This window comes from Anabrus simplex, chromosome 1 (assembly GCF_040414725.1).
Source record: "Anabrus simplex isolate iqAnaSimp1 chromosome 1, ASM4041472v1, whole genome shotgun sequence".
NCBI lineage: Eukaryota > Metazoa > Arthropoda > Insecta > Orthoptera > Tettigoniidae > Anabrus > Anabrus simplex.
The window spans coordinates 142,129,969-142,149,690 of record NC_090265.1 but is presented as its reverse complement, the minus strand read 5'-3'; the positions used below and the strand labels follow the sequence as shown (position 1 = coordinate 142,149,690).

The window sequence follows — 19,722 nt, the reverse complement described above, 5'->3', positions numbered from 1 at the left end:
GAGTAGCAGTACAAAAATGTTGGAATGTTTGGGCTGGGAAGACTTAGGAGAAAGGAGAAGAGCTGCCCAACTAAGTGGTATGTAATACCAATATAAATGGTCCGTTAGTGGACATTATAAATTTTCCAGCTAACTCATTCCTGGTTGCCTACGCAGTGGCCTCCACGGTATGCACTAGCCATGTGTCTTGGTGGGTGTGCTAAGTACCACCTGATGAGCCTAACTTAGCACACAGGGGCAAAACGCTGGCCTTAATTTACTAATTCGGGACAAATATTTCAGGTTCCCTAAGGGAATCAACATCTATATCATAAGTGGTATGTTTCGAGCTGTCAGTGGAGAGATGGCGTGGAATGACATCAGTAGACGAATAAGTTTGAGTGGTGCCTTTAAAAGTAGAAAAGATCACAATATGAAGATACAGTTGGCATTCAAGAGGACAAATTGGGGTAAAGGAAGGGGAGTTAGGGATTGGAATAACTTGCCAAGGGAGATATTCAATAAATTTCCAATTTCCTTGCAATCATTTAAGAAAAGGCTAGGAAAACAACAGATAGGGAATCTGCCACCTGGGGGAATGCCCTAAATGCAGATCAGTAGTGACTGATTGGTATGGTCCCTGAAAAGCTGGACAGGAAAAGAAAAAAATGTATTTTTAATACACAGGGAATGTTATGTCACAGTGAAAGAGATGCAGTATTTGCTATCATCTTGAAGCACTTAGAGAAACAAGATGAATAAAATATTCACACACACAGAAAAAACAACATGATAATTATTTCAAATAATGAGATATTAAGGTCACAGTAAGTGTATTTCAGAAGGGAAAAAAAAAAAGTAATATTAATAGGAAAATTAAATGGCGTATGGCTTTTAGTGTTGCGAGTGTCCAAGAACAAGTTCGGCTCGTCAGGTGCAGGTTTTTTGATTTGATGGCAATCTGCGGGTCGTGATGAGGATGAAATGATGATTAAGATGACACACACACCCAGCCCCTATGCCAGCAAAATTAACCTGTGGTGGTTAAAATTCCTGACTCTGCTGGGAATCAAACCCCGGAGTTCTTTATGTTATACTCCAGTAGAGATTTTGTTTTGTTCACACACACGCGCGCGCACGCACGCTCACACACGCTCTCTCTATCTCACTCTCTCTGAGAGTTTACACATACAGTCCCACGATGGTTCGTGGTATTCTGGCCTCCTGCAAAATTTATGATGAAATCTGTGAAATGCTAGTCTTTTTATTTTATTTTGTTACAACTGGCTTTACGTCACACTGACACAGATAGGTCTTACGGCAACGATGGGATAGGAAAACCCTAGGAGCGGGAAGGAAGCGGCCATGGCCTGAATTTGCCTGCTGAAAATAGGAAACTACGGGAAACCATCAACAGGGCTGCCGACAGTGGGGTTCGAACCCATTATCTCCCGAATGCAAGCTCACAGCTGCGCGCACCTAACTGCATGGCCACCTCACCCGGTAGTCTTTTTATTGGACTGCATAGTTTGCTCTTTGGTCCTGCCCAGTTTCGATTAATCATAGCATCAGTTTTGTATAGAATTCTGATTCTATCTTCGCTCTCTTTTCTTGCCTGTTCCTTTTTAGCCAAGTTGTGAGCATGGTAAGTCTTCTGTGAGGAATGTTTCTCGGGCGAGCTCATACCGTATTTCCCGGCATAATCATCGCACTTTTTATAACAAAGTAGGGTGCGACCATTATATGAATAATTTTTAATACCAGTATTTGTATTACTCAAAAAATGTATTTATAACTAAATTGTATTTGATACAAATTTAAGATGCACGTAATACTCGCGTTTATACATCAAAATAATTAAAATAGTCTAAAACAAAATTCATAATTATTCGCAACAATTCGGCGAATGTTTTTCCAACCTGAAAATAAAAATGAACGTATTAAGTTAATTGTCATTAATTTGAGTAAAAACGTTAAAATATTACACTTGCAAAAAATTATCGCTTTGTTGTGAAATACAGACTTACCGGTACACAATTTATTCCAAATCTTCTGTGTCGCTATCGCAGGTTTCGGTATCTGATGCGCCGTCTTCGCCGCTGTTAAAACCAGTATCAGATTCATTGTCTTTGCCACACTGCGTCATCTTCGGGTCCGTCTAGTGCATTTGAAATCCCAGTCCTTTTGAAGCTCTTGGAGACTACCGGTATTTCCTGGCGAAGTTGCCGATAAGCAATAACTTACAGCCTTATGTATTTCAAATGACAACTCATAATATGTAGGTGGTGAATAAACTGTACACTGTCTCCCGACCACGTTGTCAAACTGCCGATAGCCTACCGGTAAGCCATGCGTCGTACATATACCGGTATTATTTATACGTTGTGCAACATCTCGCAAATGTGATTGTGTTGCCAAATTGCCCAGAAACCATACACGTATTTAAATTGCGCATTCATGTGCAACTTACATTGCAGTTCCATTTACATTTTAACCAGATTGGTGAACAAAATTTGGACATGCGACGATTATGAGATTAAATGTTTAAAGTTCGATTTTTGTATTGAAAATGAAGGATGCGACGATTACGCGGTGGCGACGATTATGCCGGGAAATATGGTATGCTAGTCTAGAGGGAGTGTACTTTGAGACTCCCACGGTTGCTTTCAGGAATCTTGCTTTCACACTTTCAATGGTATTTAGATCGTTGTATTTGAGATTGATCCATGTGATTTTTAGGCCTTAGTTCATTGCTGTTGGTAGTGATAACTGTGTGGTGTTTGAAATGTTTCTCATTGCTATGGTGGTGGTTGTTCATGCTTTAGTGTGAAGACTAAATGATTTGGCTGTTGTCTGAATTGTTACTCCTAAATATCTGAAGGCGTTTGTAATTTTTACTGGCTCATTGTGTAACAAGGCAATGTCTTTACCAGTTGTTCTTCCTCCTTTCTTAAAGATCATTTGCACTGTGTCTTTGGTTTATGGTAAACTCACTGTTAATACCAATATAGTTGGTCTGTTATTGGACATTATAAGTTTTCCAGCTAACTCATTCCTGGTTGCCAGTGTTTCGCCCCAACTTGAGTTAGCTGGAAAATTTATAATGTCCTATAACGGACCAACTATATTGATATTATAAATTTACTCATTCGGAACAAACATTTCAGGTTGCCTATGGGAATCAACATCTTTATCAAACTCACTGTTACCGGCTCAGGTTTCAAGTTTCTTTATGCAGTCTTGTAGTCCTTTCCTACATGTCGAAGCAAGAACCATGTCATTAGCATATAAGTACATGACTACTGAAGGTGTACATATTTGGCTTATATCTGCTGCCATAACACTGAAGAGCAGGAGGCTAAGAGGATCTCCCTGTGGTACCCCCTTGTTCTGGATGACTTTCTTTCGAGATTTGGACAGTGTAAACTATCTTAACGAATTGGGCCAGTATGTCTTTCATGTTTATCAGGTTTTGCACTAATTGTGGAAGATCTGCATTATCCCTTCACCAGTGGGGCTTCAGGGACTCCCCAGCATGTGATTGTGGTGTTTTAGTCCAGACCATGCATCATATAATGGACAGATGCCCTCTGCGTGCTTATAGTGGAGACCGAAAAGACTTTGCTGATGTCTCAGTATCCCTAGTGCAGTGAATAAACAATTTAGATATCCATGTGTAATTGTTCCCTACTTAGTGTCATGTATTCTTTGCAGGTTTTTCTTTTGTACAATATTGTATATACTTGTCCATTTTGTAAATTCCATATGCTTAATAATCATAATAGTGTGTACAAAAGCAGCCACCTGTTAATACAGTTAAAAGCTTTGGAAAAGTCTTCAAATACTGCGTAGAATTTTTGCCTCGGTTTTCTCTGTGCCTCATCTATATTTCCATGGAGGCTTTCTACTGCTTGAAGAGTGGAGCATCCCTTTCTGAAACCAAATTGTTGTTCTGTAATTTGTTTATCTAAGAGGCTTTTTAGCCTGTTTATTTGGATGTTTGTGAATAGCTTGAAAGGATTACTTTTCAGAGCTATCACTCTGTATGAGTTTACAACATCTGTGGTGCCTTTTCCTTTGTAGATCACCTTCAGTGTGGCAAATCTCCCAGAACTTGGTATTTGTCCAACCTGTACGCATTTATTGAAGAGCTCAATCCAGGTATCTAGTAGATCTGTGCTGGTGTCCTCAATTAATTCATTAAATATTCCACCCAGGCCTGCTGCTTTGTTACTTTTTAATCTTGCAATTAATTTGTGTACTTCTTGTATTGTGATTGGTTGAGAGATTCCACTTGCAATATTCATAATTGCAAAAATTCTTTCAAGTTACTGTACTTTAAAATGTTGTCTTCAAAGTAAGATTTCAGTGATTTGATGTAAACTTTGCCTCATTCAAACAACCTATCAATACTCAACTGTAATATTCATTCTAACAATGTAGGTAATGAGATATCATCGCAAAGCTGATGCAGGATTGTTGCTAACTGCCATTAATAAGTTAGCTGTTTCATTCAATTAAAAAAACAATATAAACATGAGCAAATACTCCATCACAAAAAAAAAAAATTAATGATAAAGTACAGCACATTCAAAGATGTAACATTAAAAAGAAATATTAAACAAAGCTAGTTTTCTTAACGTATTAAATTAAGCATACAATACCTTGCTCCTTGAAAATGTTTGCTATAGACTAGGAGATAACGGACCCTGACTAAGTCACTGTTGAGTACCACAAAATATTTCTTGGGTACCTCTCCACCAATACTGTCCGTAGTAATTGACCGTGATGGACCAGACTCTGCAAGTATAAATTTAATATTGGTTATTATAATACAGTACCATTCAAACTGATTCATCAAATCAGAACAGCTGTCCACTTTGAGCCCGTAACACCACAGAGACAAGTTATGCATCGGCATAAAGAAAAGACAACAAAACACTTTTCCCTTTGCAAAAATCAAATGATCATAAATATGTCTCCTGGTCATGGCCATCCTGGCCATGGCCATTCATTAACGGCTGCTCAGTTCAGATGGCAACCAGCCGCACAGCTGCTAGGTAACACAGTCTGACCATCCATTCATACCTTACATCACTGCCCGTTGCTATGGTTACACTTCCGTCACACATTTCGTCATGTTACATTACACAAATTTTCGGATAACCCCAGCCATAAGAAATATTTATGTCAACACTCAGAAAATGTAATTTAACACCCTTTATTGTTACCACTGACACACTAACTCTGGCTTTCCCAGCTTCACACAATATTATAGAACATAGCTTTTTCCACTAGGGTTGTGTCTTAGATGCTGAACCATTGTTCGCAAGTTTACAGGAACTCAGAAAAATCACTTTCTTAGAAGAGTTTCAGACAATAACCTGCTAGCTCACATGTGGTAAGAACAGGGTCTCACCTCAATGTAGTTCACATCCACATATGGCTTTACATGGCATGTTAAAATAGTTAACAAATTTCTCCTTCTGTAACTGCAATAATCACTTGTTTGCTCCTTTTCCAATCAAAAGGTTCTCATGAAAGCTAACTGAGAACCAATACAGGGCTGCCCTCTGAATGTATTTTAAAAACTGTCTGCTTTTCCACTATTTTACATAAAAATGTAATAACCCCTCCACTGCGCAACGCATAATTATAACATTTCTTGCTCATGAAGGAGTTCAAGCAACAGAAATTTTCCGGAGTTCAGTGATCAAACATTTCAAGGTCGCATGTGTTTGCCTGGCATAAAGAATTCAAGGACCCACTGTCGGCAGTCCTGAAGATGGTTTTCCATGGTTTCCCATTTTCACACCAGGCACATGTTGGGACTGTACCTTAATTACAGCCACGGCAGCTTCTTTCCCACTTCTAGCCTGTTCCTGTCCCATCGTCGCCATAAGACCTATCTGTGTCAGTGCGACGTAAAGCAACTTGTAAAAAAAAAAAAAAAAGAGTTCAAGGAAGGACGAGAACGTGTCGAAAATCAACAACACGATTGCTTCCTTGGACCAGCATTATAGACGAAAACATTTGTGCAGTTCAAGACATTCCTGAAGACAATAAATGGGCGAAAGTATCAGAAATTGTAAATCATGTTGGAATAAGTTATGAGAGCTGTCAAGCGATCATCACAAACGACCTACAGTTCCGTAAAGTGTGTTCTCAATGGGTCCCTCGCCTTTTGACCGAAAATCAGAAGTTGAGACGTCTGGAGGTCTGTCAGAGGCTTACAGCAAGGTTTGCACTTTTGCAGTTTTGAGTCAGATCATCAGATCGTCACCTGCAAAGAAATGTGTGTCCACCACTACACTCCCGAATCCAAACAAGCCAGTAAGGAGTGGCAGAGGAAAGCTGGCAAGATTCTTTAAACTGGTTTCTTTTTTTGACCAGGGAGGCATTTTGCTCATTGATCTTTTTCATGAGCAACGCACAATCAATGTTGCTTACTACTGCAAGCTGTTGAACAAGGTGAGGAATGTATACGCCACAAAACACGAGACCAACCGAATCGACAGGTGATCCTCCTCCACGACAATGCCAGGCCCTATACTGCAGCTCTAACAGTTTCCAAACTACAGGAAATGCACTGGATTCAACTTGATCACCCTCCTTACAGCCCGGACTTATCGCCCTACGATTTCCATTTGTTGAGATCGCTTAACCTCATGTCATACATTGATGGAATGTTCCGTCCAGGGATTGAAAGTAGCAAACATACTTTGAGGGACTCATCAAAGATAGTGTTGAATCCACAGTTTATATTTGATCCGTCCTTGTAGTTTCAATGGCTATGATATGTCAAACCGTCGGAAAATTTTCTGCATAATAGCCGAACACCCTATTTTGTGACGTTAAAATTGGCATAATAAGTGAGGCCGATATGTGAGTAAATACAGTAAATAAAACTTAAGTCAAAATTAAAACTTCCAGTTGTATCCTTATATATCACCCCTGCTGTCATGTTACAATATGCATCAACAGCTATGTATGATTTTATGAATGAATAGATTAGTCAGTCAAAATTATAACATTAACCTAAGAATTGTGGAGGTTTTTAGTTCATTCACAGAGGATACAAATTGAATGCTAAAAGGTACAACAGTCTATAATGAGGATGTATGTAAAAGAAAAAAATTCCATTCAGTTCATTTACTTATATTCTACTAAAACGTCAATTAGATTTTACAGTAAACCTATAATTCAGTGAACTGTAGTAATTATGAGAATGTTGATCTAAATTCTCACCTTCATCCTGGCACTTGACGTCGGGATGGTTTATCATTTCGCATAGCGCTATACAGCTCAGCTGACTGCCTAGAAGACTCCGACCCCATGCATATCCCATTGGGCTATATGGAAGGCTTACTGACAATTCACTTGACAGATAGATTCCACGACCAAACAGAGAATTCTGAGAAAAGAAAGGAAAAATTCACAGGAAAATGGAAAACTACAATCAAGAGGCAAAAATTCCTGAAGAAACACAAATTTATTACACAAATGACAAAGAATGAATATAATTAAACACAAATTAACTAGCAAATTAGAACAAAACTTTAATTTCACTACTGATTTTTCTAGTTCGTTTCGCCCTCGTGTGCTAAGTTAGGCTCGTCAGTTGGGACTTAGCACACCACCCAAGACGCAAGGCTAGTGCATACCGTGGAGGCCACTGCATAGGCTATTTGAAGCCACCAGCAGTGCCAATGCACTATGAGAGCTATGTCTCAATTTCCAAAAATAGATACCTGCCTGGCCATCAAATGATGTAGATGTTGATTCCCATAGGGAACCTAAAATATTTGTCCTGAATGAGTAAATTTATAATACCAATATAATGGTCCGTTATTGGACATTATAAATTATCCAGCTAACTCATTCTTGGTTGCCTGCGTTTCGCCCTCGTGTGCTAAGTTAGGCTCGTCAGTTGGGACTTATAATGTCCAATAACGGACCATTATATTGGTATTATAAATGTACTCATTCAGGACAAATATTTTAGGTTCCCTATGGGAATCAACATCAACATCATTTGATGGCCAGGCAGGCATCTATTTTTGGAAATTGAGACATAGCTCTCATAGTGCATTGGCACTGCTGGTGGCTTCAAATAGCCTATGCAGTGGCCTCCAAAGTATGCACTAGCCTTGTGTCTTGGGTGGTGTGCTAAGTCTCAACTGATGAGCCTAACTTAGCACACGAGAGCGAAACGCAGGCAACCAAGAATGAGTTAGCTGGATAATTTATAATGTCCAATAACGGACCATTATATTGGTATTATAAATTTACTCATTCAGGACAAATATTTTAGGTTCCCTATGGGAATCAACATCTACATCACATAAAGCAACTTGTAACAAAACATAACAGTGATGTTGCAGTGAATGCACAATGCCTGGATGCATTTCATCTTCAATATTCACAATTACAAAGACACTGAGTGGTAGAAGCTCAGGGATAGATGATCTTACTCTACTGCTTGGTTACTGCTTAGAATTTTTAAAGACATGGACAAAACTTAAAAAAAAAAAAAAAATTTTTGGTATCTTGACTTCTATCTCCAAGGAGACGGTGTTAATGATAATGAGTAAGCAAGGATGAACACACCTTGGCTGTATCGGCTGAAATTCACTGGTCTGCTATGAAACAGATGGATGTCAATCCACCTTAATCCAAGATCTTCAAGACAACTGCTTCCCCTGTTGTACTGCTTACTACAGATTCATACAGCTCAGTTAAGTCGAGTGGCTTAAAGTAACAGGTGCTTCAGAGGAGTAGATTTTAAGTCCAAACTCACAATATGTTGGCAACATCTCTGCTTTACCTGTGCAATGGGTCAGTCTACTGTGTAGACAAAAGCCTTGAGTAATGGCATACAGAAAAATATAAATAAACAGAGCACTTTTGTTACTGTGTAGTATCAATTTATTCACAAAATATGTTCAAAATACCCATCCTCTTGTTCCACACAAAGCACTAAATGGCTCATAACACTTTCTCGAACCCTCAACAGAATGAGGAGTGTGCCACTTTCATTTACTGCCCTAATTCTTCCCAAAGATCTCCCTGTTATCAGGTAATGTTGCATAAATTATGTCACACACAATGCCTGAGAAGAGAGAGTGCCACAAAAAGCTTTTTCAGAGAAGAAAGAGACTATGAAGAAGACCCCGAAAGAGGTGGACAGATTCACTGTGGTAGTGCATAGAGAAGAGGGGACGGAAACCAGAAGATGTACTTAAAAAAGGAAGAGAGTGGTGGAGAGACAGGCAGCGATGGAGGTCCTTGATTCACAACCCGACCCGGGAAGCTGGAAATGGGAAATGATGATGATGATGATGATGATGATGATGATGATGATGACACTGCCCCAGAAAAAGAAATCCATTTCTCTGACTATTCCATACGTTGACAGCGTATCCTCTCATTCATCAAAACCATAATGCCCCTGCTCCATTCAATAACAAACATGCCACTCAAACATTTACAAAGGATCTATTGTGAGCAAATATGTCAAAAAATACCCCTCCCCTCAAGCATAATACTTTGACCCCCATAGTTATAGAAAGACTCGCTTGTTTCTAATATGAACCTCCAGCATTCATTTTTAGTTAAGAGTAGACAGTTCCACTGCATACATACAGCAGAGAGTTTATCAACACATTGGGAGTTTGGATTCAAAATCTACTCCGAAGCACTTGTTAGTTTAAGCCACCCAACTTACTGAGAGCTGTATGTATCTGAAGCATGCAGTACTGTACGGCAGTACCAATAGACACCAAGTCTGCCTTTCCCCATGCCAAAGAAAATACAAATGTGAATGTTCCACTGGATATCTCTCTACTGTACTTCATATAAATGACACTATCTGAGAGCAATTTTGTACATCATCAACTGAAGCGTTTCCATGAACAAGGTGTGATGGTACATATATCACACCCCCACACTGTATTCACCACAAGTATTAATATTAATGTTGTTGTTATTATTATTACTATTATTATTATTATTACTGGTTTATTAATGTAATAATATTTGAAGCTGGAAGGTCTTCATGTTAGATACTAGTAACTTATTTTGTACATGCAATTGGGAAACACAGAGCTACAGTATTTCCAGGTTTGGAAAAACATCCAGGGAAAGTTTTAGTGAATCAAACGGAGAATCCAAGTCGTGGTTATGGATACCCTGAAGTCAGCCCCGTAGCTAGCTATAGACCCAAAAGTGATAGGTTCAGGCATGGTCGGGAAACAGCCACGTGGGTACCAGAGCGGGGAAATCTCTCGCTCATGATTGGGCAATACCAATATAATGGTCCGTTATTGGACATTATAAATTTTCCAGCTAACTCATTCTTGTTTGCCTGCATTTCGCCCTCGTGTGCCAAGTTAGGCTCGTCAGTTGGGACTTAGCACACCACCCAAGACGCAAGGCTAGTGCATACCGTGGAGGCCACTGCATAGGCTATTTGAAGCCACCAGCAGTGCCAATGCACTATGAGAGCTATGTCTCATTTCCAAAAATAGATGCCTGCCTGGCCATCAAATGATGTAGATGTTGATTCTCATAGGGAACCTTAAATATTTGTCCTGAATGAGTAAATTTATAATACCAATATAATGGTCCGTTATTGGACATTATAATTTATAATTTATAATATTTATTATTATTATTATTTATTTATTATTTATTTATTTATTTATTTATTTATTTATTTATTTATTTATTTATTTATTTATTATTTGTCCTGAATGAGTAAATTTATAATACCAATATAATGGTCCGTTATTGGACATTATAATTTATAATTTATAATATTTATTATAATTATATTATAATTTATAATGTCCAATAACGGACCATTATATTGGTATTATAAATTTACTCATTCAGGACAAATATTTAAGGTTCCCTATGGGAATCAACATCTACATCACATGATTGGGCAGACATGCTGAATGAGCAAGGACATCTCGAGATGGAGTGGGAGAAGAAGTAGACTACATATACGTTGGAAGGCCGATGTCCAACAAAGAATTTACTTAGGAACAATTTACTTTTGAATAATTTACAAATACATATACAACTCTTGTGCTAGTGTACTGATCTAGTACATGTACTTGGTCTTCTATACCTCATGGCAACTTACAGTAATCTATGGCCTGGTTTTAAGGCATAGACCAACAGCGTGTTTGTGCAAGCGAAAGTGTCTCTAAAACCAAGTGTTGATAGTGAGTCGGCAATGTGTGTTGATGCACAAAAACAGTGAAGGGCAGTATATATATGCATTGAAACTATTGGTCATCGGGCTCACTACAAATGATAAGTGTAGTCCTCGATGTTGTTTCCCTCTGCTTTTGTTCTAGAATTATTCAATGTATATAGGGACTCCTCTAGCACTTGTTAATGTTTTGAGTGTGAAGTGTATATTTTTGTATATTGATAAAGTGCAAATGCACTGATACAAGTCAGAATATAGGTAGTTATTTTAGAACCAGTGGAGAAGTTTCTGAAGAACCTAGGTGCAGTTACTACCTGTTTAATCATTTTTAGAGGGTTGGGTAAGGCCCGAAGCAGATGTACCAGTATGCAGCTTAATGAGACATCCATTCTGGTGAACTCTGGCACCCAAATTCTGGACATTTCAGTTAATAATTCAATTTATTTATATTACAAAGGGTCTATGTTATACATTTACAAAACAGAGTTATTTGAGAAACAAAGGTCTATGATACCTCTTTTATCCATCTATACACTTAGTTTCAGCCTATGATAGTAGATGACATTACTATGCAGAAATGTGCTCTGACAATTATAGAACAAAGGTCTATGTTGAACATGAAAGTAATGTGCCTGCTCCTCTTCCCAAGCTACAACAATAACGGCGAACATCTGTTCCACAATACACAGTCAGTGTTATTCCGTCTTTGGAAGTGAATGTTTTCTTATTACCAAAATGAACGTGCAATCTGATAATAGCAATGATTATGTGCACCTATCACCAAGTGCCATAAAGAAGATGAAGAAGGGCAGAAAAAAATTGTTTTTTTGAGGAGTCCGAAGCCTTGAAGCAGCCTGAAACACACTCACAATGATGACGCTGGCATTCCGAGGTGTCTGCACCCAAGCCAACCAATCAATGGAAAATAAATAAATAAATAAATAAATAAATAAATAAATAAATAAATAAATAAATAAATATAAGAAATGTATATGCACTAAAGTACATTGTTGTTTTTGTTGTATTTCCTCTTCTAACAATATTTACACTACTTCTATACTTGATTTATTATTATTTTGAGAAAACAGCAGTTATATTATGATGTTATGTTATATTGCCAAAGGCATCATAACTCAACAAGCAACAACAGCTTTGGAGCACGTTTTCACAAAACTCATAAAATGTAACATAGACCTGTGTTCACAGTTACGCTTCGGATACAAAAAGGGTGAGAGAAAGCTAGCTTCACTGGTATGGACTTCTTCTCAGAGCAGTACCTTGCAACATTGCCAAAAACCTTCACCACCATGAAGTCGAGGACTGGCAATCATGACGTCAACTACAGCAGAGATTATACAGTAGAACACCAACCATTCAGGCAGGAACATTTCCAAACTCCTTTATCACCATGAAATCAATGACTGGCAACCAGATAGGCAACTACAGAAGAGATGGTAGAAAACCATTCATTAAGGTGTAAGTGGTTGAACACTGACCTGAAGATGTGCTTGTTCGAATAAAGTTATGTTTCAAGATTCAAAGAATGGGCCCTGAATCTACAAGAATACACTCTTAGGATGAAGGTCTGAGAACCTTGGTCTCTTCTAGTATTGTACCCTATTATACTGTATAGTGTCCAAATGATGTAAAACTGGGAATTCATCTCATATTTTGTCTGCTAGAATCTTCCAAGTACATGTTGCTAGTTTGTCTAGTGTTGTAATTACACCATTGTTCATTAATAACACAGTGTCATGAAAAAGCCACCAAAAGCATCTGAGTTCAAATAAATGTGTCCTTGTTTTTCTTGATGACGTGTAGCTCTTCTCTTGTATACCCCCAATAGAGGTGAGCATGCATTTATGCAAACACACAATAGCTAGCACCTGTCAATCTTAAATCTCTAACAGGGCCAGAAATCAAACGGTTAACAGTGTTCCCTTTAACTATGGAATAAACACTATGAAGTACTGATAAAATTATTATAATGGTATTCTCATTGATCATTGACCTAAGCTCACTGTGAGCTTCACAGCTATCAAAGTCAGTCGGAACCCTTGATAATGCGGAACGCAGTCTTCGGTGAAATGTTGGGATCATCACACGCTCCTGGGCCACGGCCTACAAGCCGTGAAAGCCTCAACTACTAAATTCACAATATTGTTTTTTGCATTGATCCATGCTTCTGTTTAGGTGAACACACTGGATGAATTCATATAACGCTATGATCTCGTGAATGGTCCCATTAGTACTGTTTCTGCATAAAGCACCAATGTAAGGCACTGTGGTCCGAGATGCTGTTAGGTGCGATACCAAATCACCTCTGGTGCAGTTCAGCTCCATGGCTAAATGGTTAGTGTGATGGCCTTAGGTCCCCAGCCAGGTTGGAGATTTTAACCTTCATTGGTTAATTCCGATAGTTCAGGTGCTGGATGGCTACAATCAAGCAGTTTTTGTATTCTATTCTTCATCATTAGAATTCAACACGGGCAGGACCTCAATCTCATAGACACGCCGATCGCCTATTAGATATCAACTCTAAAGACGTGAATCAGACCTCTGTAGAGTCCACACTCCATTGTTGTTGTTGTTGTTGTTGTTGTTGTTACTGCTTCTAGTGCATATACATGTTACATTATTAAAAGTAACCATTATGTCAATGACATTCAGAGATCTATGATGTGATTGTTGAATTAAGAGCAAAACTACAAACTTATTAGCTCTTAAAACTAATCATAAGAGAAAGAAAAATAGCTCTGACTTTTAAATAAAGGAAAGAGCATGAAAGATGTAGAAATGACACTTCTTAGGATTTGCAAATTTTTATGATTCATATGGAAGATAACGCAACAACAGAAGAGCTGTGTCACAGCCAATTCGATCCATCCCAAAGGCTACAATCAAGCAAGCAGTTTTTGTATTCCATTTGTGATATAGATGTTGATTCCCATAGGGAATCTGATATATTTGTCCCGAATGAGTAAATTTATAATACTAATATAAATGGTCCATTATTGGACATTATAAATTTTCCAGCTACCGGTAACTCATTCCTGGTTGCCAGTGTTTCGCCCTCGTGTGCTAGGTTGGGATTTTATTTTAGTATAGAAGCTAACACTGTTGTGATTTGTCTGTTATATTTGTTCCAACAGCTTTATTTTGATTTCTAACTATGCAAAAACATATGTGTAAGTCTTCTGAGTGAAACAGCAAGGTATCTATTTTGACTTAAAATTCCTTTTTTGCACCTTTCTGAGATAATGGTTATATTTTTGCTTAATTATATTTTGTTATATTCCATAGAATTTTATATTACTGGTACACAAGTTTTTGTGGAAGATATATTTCTCAGCTTTACTCTATTATTAGCAGGTAGCAGTAAAAGCACGGACAAAGTAGGTTATTGGGAGATTCATAACAAGCTCAACCGTGACAATTGAAAGACGGTATTTTGAATAAGGCAGTTTGATTTGGGACATCTTAATATTACTCTTATCTAAATGGTCACACTGTCAGGACTTTTGTTTCCTGAAAAAGCAAGGGAAACTGAACCAACCTCCCCTCAAAATGCCTTTGGTTTGAGACAACAACTTCAGTCTTTCAGTACGATTTCAACATGCCTAAACTGAAGTGTTCAGAAAGTGTGAAACTGAGGCAATTCATTAATAGTAAATTATGCAACAAGCCTATAATGGCAATATCGGTACATACGAGTGTCTTAATTACCATTATAGGCGAGTTGCATACAACTGTTTATGCTCGACGATAATTATAACTCTTAATTTTTTTATATTCTGTCAAAATGACGCTTGACAGTTGAGTTTACTGAACAGAGCACAGAGATCCGTAAGTGGATCAGAGACCTTGACAATGTCATATATTTTCAAAGCTTTGATAGAAGGTTATCATAACCTAGCTTTGTTTCAAATATAAATTGTTTATTGTACAGCTGGTGAAGTGAATTTGCGAGAATGTCCCGTGTGGTTGTGGAATATTGGAAGTAGAATGTGTCCAACATGTTTGATTTTTGAAACAAGTGCGAAGCTAGTGTGTTGAGCACAGGTGTGATGCTAACCTTACCTAACTGGTCGAACAGTTGTATCATAATGAAAATCTGAACTCTGATTGGTGGAGAACCTGTATCATAATGAAACTTGAACTATAATAAGAGTCATTAAGATTCAGTTTTTATAATATTTATATTTTGGCATCATCGAGCATAAGAAATGTTGTAAAAGTAATATTTATGAATACCAAATGCTTATGAAGAAGTGTTTATCAAAAGTAATTTCAATGGGTATTCTTGCTCTTTAAGCAATGACTATGAACTGCATGAACCTGCATGTAGGGCTGTTGCCCAGGTAGCAGATTCCCTATCAATTGTTTACCGAATCTTTATTTTTAAAGATACCAAAGAAGATGGAAAATTATCAAACAACTCCCTTGATAAGTTATTCCAATGTCTAATTCCTCTTCTTATAAATGAATATATGTCCAATTAATCTTTGTGAATTCTAACTGTATCTTCATTTTATGATCTTTCCTACTTGTAGAAACACCACTCAAGCTTATTTGTATACTAAGGTCATCCAATGCCAATCACCATTGACAACCCGGAACATACCTTTTAGCTGGGTTGAGTGGCTCAGACAGTTGAGACATTGGCCTTCTGACCCCAACTTGGCAGATTCAATCCTGGCTCAGTCCAGAGGTATTTGAAGGTAGATTTACTGGCATGTGAAAGAACACCTGTGGGACAAAATTCCGGCACCTCGGCGTCTCCGAAAACTATAAAAGTAGTTAGTGGAAAGTAAAGCCAACAACATTATTATCACACCTCTTAGCCGAGTAACTTGTCTCTTTACTTCCAAGTCTTCCCAGCCCGCAGTTGGCAACAACATTATTCTAATGCTTTTTTGTGTGTGTCAAATCACCTACAACAAATCACAAATCATGCAGCTTCCCTTTAAATATTTTCAGTTTTTGTATCAAGTAACCCTGCTGAGGGTCTCATACACTAGAACCATACTCTAACTGGCGTCTTACCAGTGACTTACACACCCTCTCCTTTACATCCTTATTACAACCCCTAAATACTCTCATAACTATACAAAAGGATACATACACACATAATCATTATAGACTGTTATGCCTTTCAGCATTCAGTCTGCAAGCCTCTGTAAATTTACTAAATCTCGCCACAATTCTCTATTTGCAACTAGTGCTGTGGCCTCATTTAGTTCTATACCTCTTAAATTGTTAGAAAAACCGAGCTCGATAGCTGCAGTCGCTTAAGTGCGGCCAGTATCCAGTATTCGGGAGATAGTAGGTTCGAACCCCACTGTCGGCAGCCCTGAAAATGGTTTTCCGTGGTTTCCCATTTTTACACCAGGCAAATGCTGGGGCTGTACCTTAATTAAGGCCACGGCCACTTCCTTCCCACTCCTAGCCCTTCCCTGTCCTATCGTCGCCATAAGACCTATCTGTGTCGATGCGACGTAAAGCAACTGAAAAAAAAAAAAAAAAAAATTGTTAGAAACTGAGTCTAACCGGCGTCGTCTCGGTCTCTCTCTACTTCCCTTACTCTCCATAACGGAGTCCATTATTCTCCTAGGCAACCTATCCTCCTCCATTCGCCTCACATGACCCCACCACCGAAGCCGGTTGATGTGTACAGCTTCATCCATCGAGTTCATTCCTAACTTAGCCTTTATCTCCTCATTCCAAATACCCTCCTGCCATTGTTCCCACCTGTTTGTACCAGCAATCATTCTTGCTACTTTCATGTCTGTTACTTCTAACTTATGAATAAGATATCCTGAGTCCACTCAGCTTTCGCTCCTGTAAAGCAAGTTGGTCTGAAAACAGACCGATGTAAAGATAATTTGGTCCTTCCTTCTTACAGAATACTGTTGATTGCAACTGTGAGCTCACTGCATTAGCTTTACTGCACCCTGATTCAATCTCATTTACTATATTACCATCCTGGGAAAACACACATCCTAAATACTTGAAATTATCTACCTGTTGCAGCTTTGTATCACCAATCTGACATTCAATTCTGTTGAAATTCTTACCTACTGACATCAATTTAGTCTTCGAAAGGCTAATTTTCATACCATACTCATTACACCTATTTTCAAGTTCCAACATATTAGACTTTAGGCTTTTGGCACAATCTGCCATTAAAACCAAATTGTCAGCATAGGCCAGACTGCTTAATTTGCTTTACGTCGCACCAACACAGATAGGTCTTATGGTGACGTTGGGATAGGAAATGGCTAGGAGTGAAAAGGAAGTAGCAGGTGGCCTTAGTTAAGGTACAGCACCGGCGTTTACCTAGCATAAAATTGAAAACCATGGAAAACCATCTTCAGGACTGCCAACAGTGGAATTCAAACCCACTGTCTCCCAAATGCAACCGCACAGCTGCTCGACACTAACCGCACCGTCAACTCGTTCCGTATATTACTTCTCTTCAGATTTATATATTGATTAATAACACAGGCCTACATCCTGGAGCTTCAGACTCTGGGTTGGGGATACAACTGGGAAGGATGACCAGTACCTCGCCCAGGCGGCCTTACCTGCTGTGCTGAACAGGGGCCTTGCGGGGGGATGGCAAGTTTGGAAGGAACAGATAAGGCAGAGGGAAGGAAGCAGCTGTGGCCTTAAGATACATACCATCCCAGCATTTGCCTGGAGGAGAAGTGGGAAACCACGGAAAACCACTTCCAGGATGGCTGAGGAGGGAATCAAACCCCCCTCTACTCAGTTGACCTCCCGAGGCTGAGTGGACCCTGTTCCAGCCCTCGTACCACTTTTCAAATTTCGTGGCACAGGTGGGAATCAAACCCGGGCCTCCGGGGGGTGGCAGCTAATCACACTAACCACTACACCACAGAGACGGGCACATTAAAATACAAAACGAGAAAAATATGAACAAGGTCAACAATTTTACAGCGAATGGTATGTTCAGATTACAATCTAAAATCCAACTTTCGAGGCTTCTTAGAAAACAGATTCATACCATACTCATTGCACCTATTTTCAAGTTCCAAGATATTAGACTGCAGGCTTTCGACACAATCTGCCATTAAGACCAAGTCGTCAGCATAGGCCAAACTGCTTACTATATTTTCACCTAACTGAATCCCTCCCTGCCACTTTATACCTTTCAACAGATGATCCATGTAAACTACGAACACCAAAGGTAAAAGATTACAGCCTTGTCTAACCCCTGTAAGTATCCTGAACCAAGAACTCATTCTACCATCAATTCTCACTGCAGCCCAATTGTCAATATAAATGCCTTTGATTGATTTTAATAATCTACCCTTAGTCCCATAGTCCCCCAGTATGGTGAATATCTTTTCCCTCGGTACCCTGTCATATGCTTTCTCTAGACCTACGAAACGTAAACATGACTGTCTATTCCTCTCGTAGTATTTTTCAATTACCTGGCACATACTGAAAATTTGATCCTGACAGCCTCTCTGTGGTCTGAAACCACACTGGTTTTCATCCAACTTCCTCTCAACAACTGATCGCACCCTCCCTTCCAAGATGCTTATAGATAGGTGCAATTACTGCTTTTGTCCAATCTAAAGGTACCTTACCAACACTCCATGCTAAAGATCTGTAAACTTTATTTACAATCCCCTTTTTGTGATTACCCTAATAAAGATCTTTCTCTACATGAACATCTAGGTACCTGCAGTTATCCCCACAAGTTTCTGTTATCCCATGAACACAGTAATTAAAAATGACTGGACTTCTATTTATTAAACTTACAATCAAACTTTTCACCCCATTTACCATCACACCATAATCTGCTGTCCATCTGACAACTTTGTTGACGTCTGTCTGCAGTCGCTCACAATCCTGTAACTTATTTATTATTCCCCACAGTACATCATCATCAACAGAACACCTTATCTATGACTCCAGTTCCTTATTCATCTTTTATAGATATAACAAAACACAAAGGTCCAACAACACTGTCTTGAACCTCTTAATCATTACTTAATCATTAATTCCCTGAGTTCTATTTCCTAGAAATTTAACCACACATCAGTCACTCTTTTTGTTTATTCTAATAGCCCTCATTTTCATCAATAATCTTCCATGATCTACCCTGTAAAAATCCTTGGATAGCTCAATAGTGATACAGTCCATTTGACCTCCTGAATCCAGAATATTTGTTATACCTTGCTGGAATCCTGCAAGTTGAGCTTTAGTGGAATAACTTTTCCTAAACCTGAACTGCCTTCTAGAGAACCAGTTATTAATTTAGCAAACATGTCTAATATAATCAGAAAGAATGCTTAAATGCAACACATGTTAATCTGAATGGGCTGTAATTATTGCCTTCATGTTTATCACCTATTCCTTAGTTTACAGGGCCCGTTATAGCAACTCTCCATTCATTTGGTATAGCTTCTTCATGCAAAAAGTAATAAGTACTTCAGATATGGTACTATATCGCAATCCCTGTAGTAAATTCCCAGAAATCTTTT

General features: G+C 38.6%; 1 protein-coding gene across 4 annotated transcripts in view; it reads right to left on the bottom strand.

Annotated features, from left to right (window-relative positions):
- The window catches only part of Parp16 (Poly(ADP-ribose) polymerase 16), a 76,287-nt gene that overhangs the window by 31,183 nt on the left and 25,382 nt on the right, over positions 1–19,722 (bottom strand). For all 4 annotated transcript variants that reach the window (XM_067157440.2, XM_067157422.2, XM_067157431.2 and 1 more), the window contains 2 exons: positions 7,228–7,393; positions 4,644–4,779 (listed from right to left, as the gene is read on the bottom strand). In XM_067157440.2, the coding sequence (XP_067013541.1) occupies positions 4,644–4,779; positions 7,228–7,393 (302 nt within the window). The remainder of the gene's footprint in view (positions 1–4,643; positions 4,780–7,227; positions 7,394–19,722) is intronic.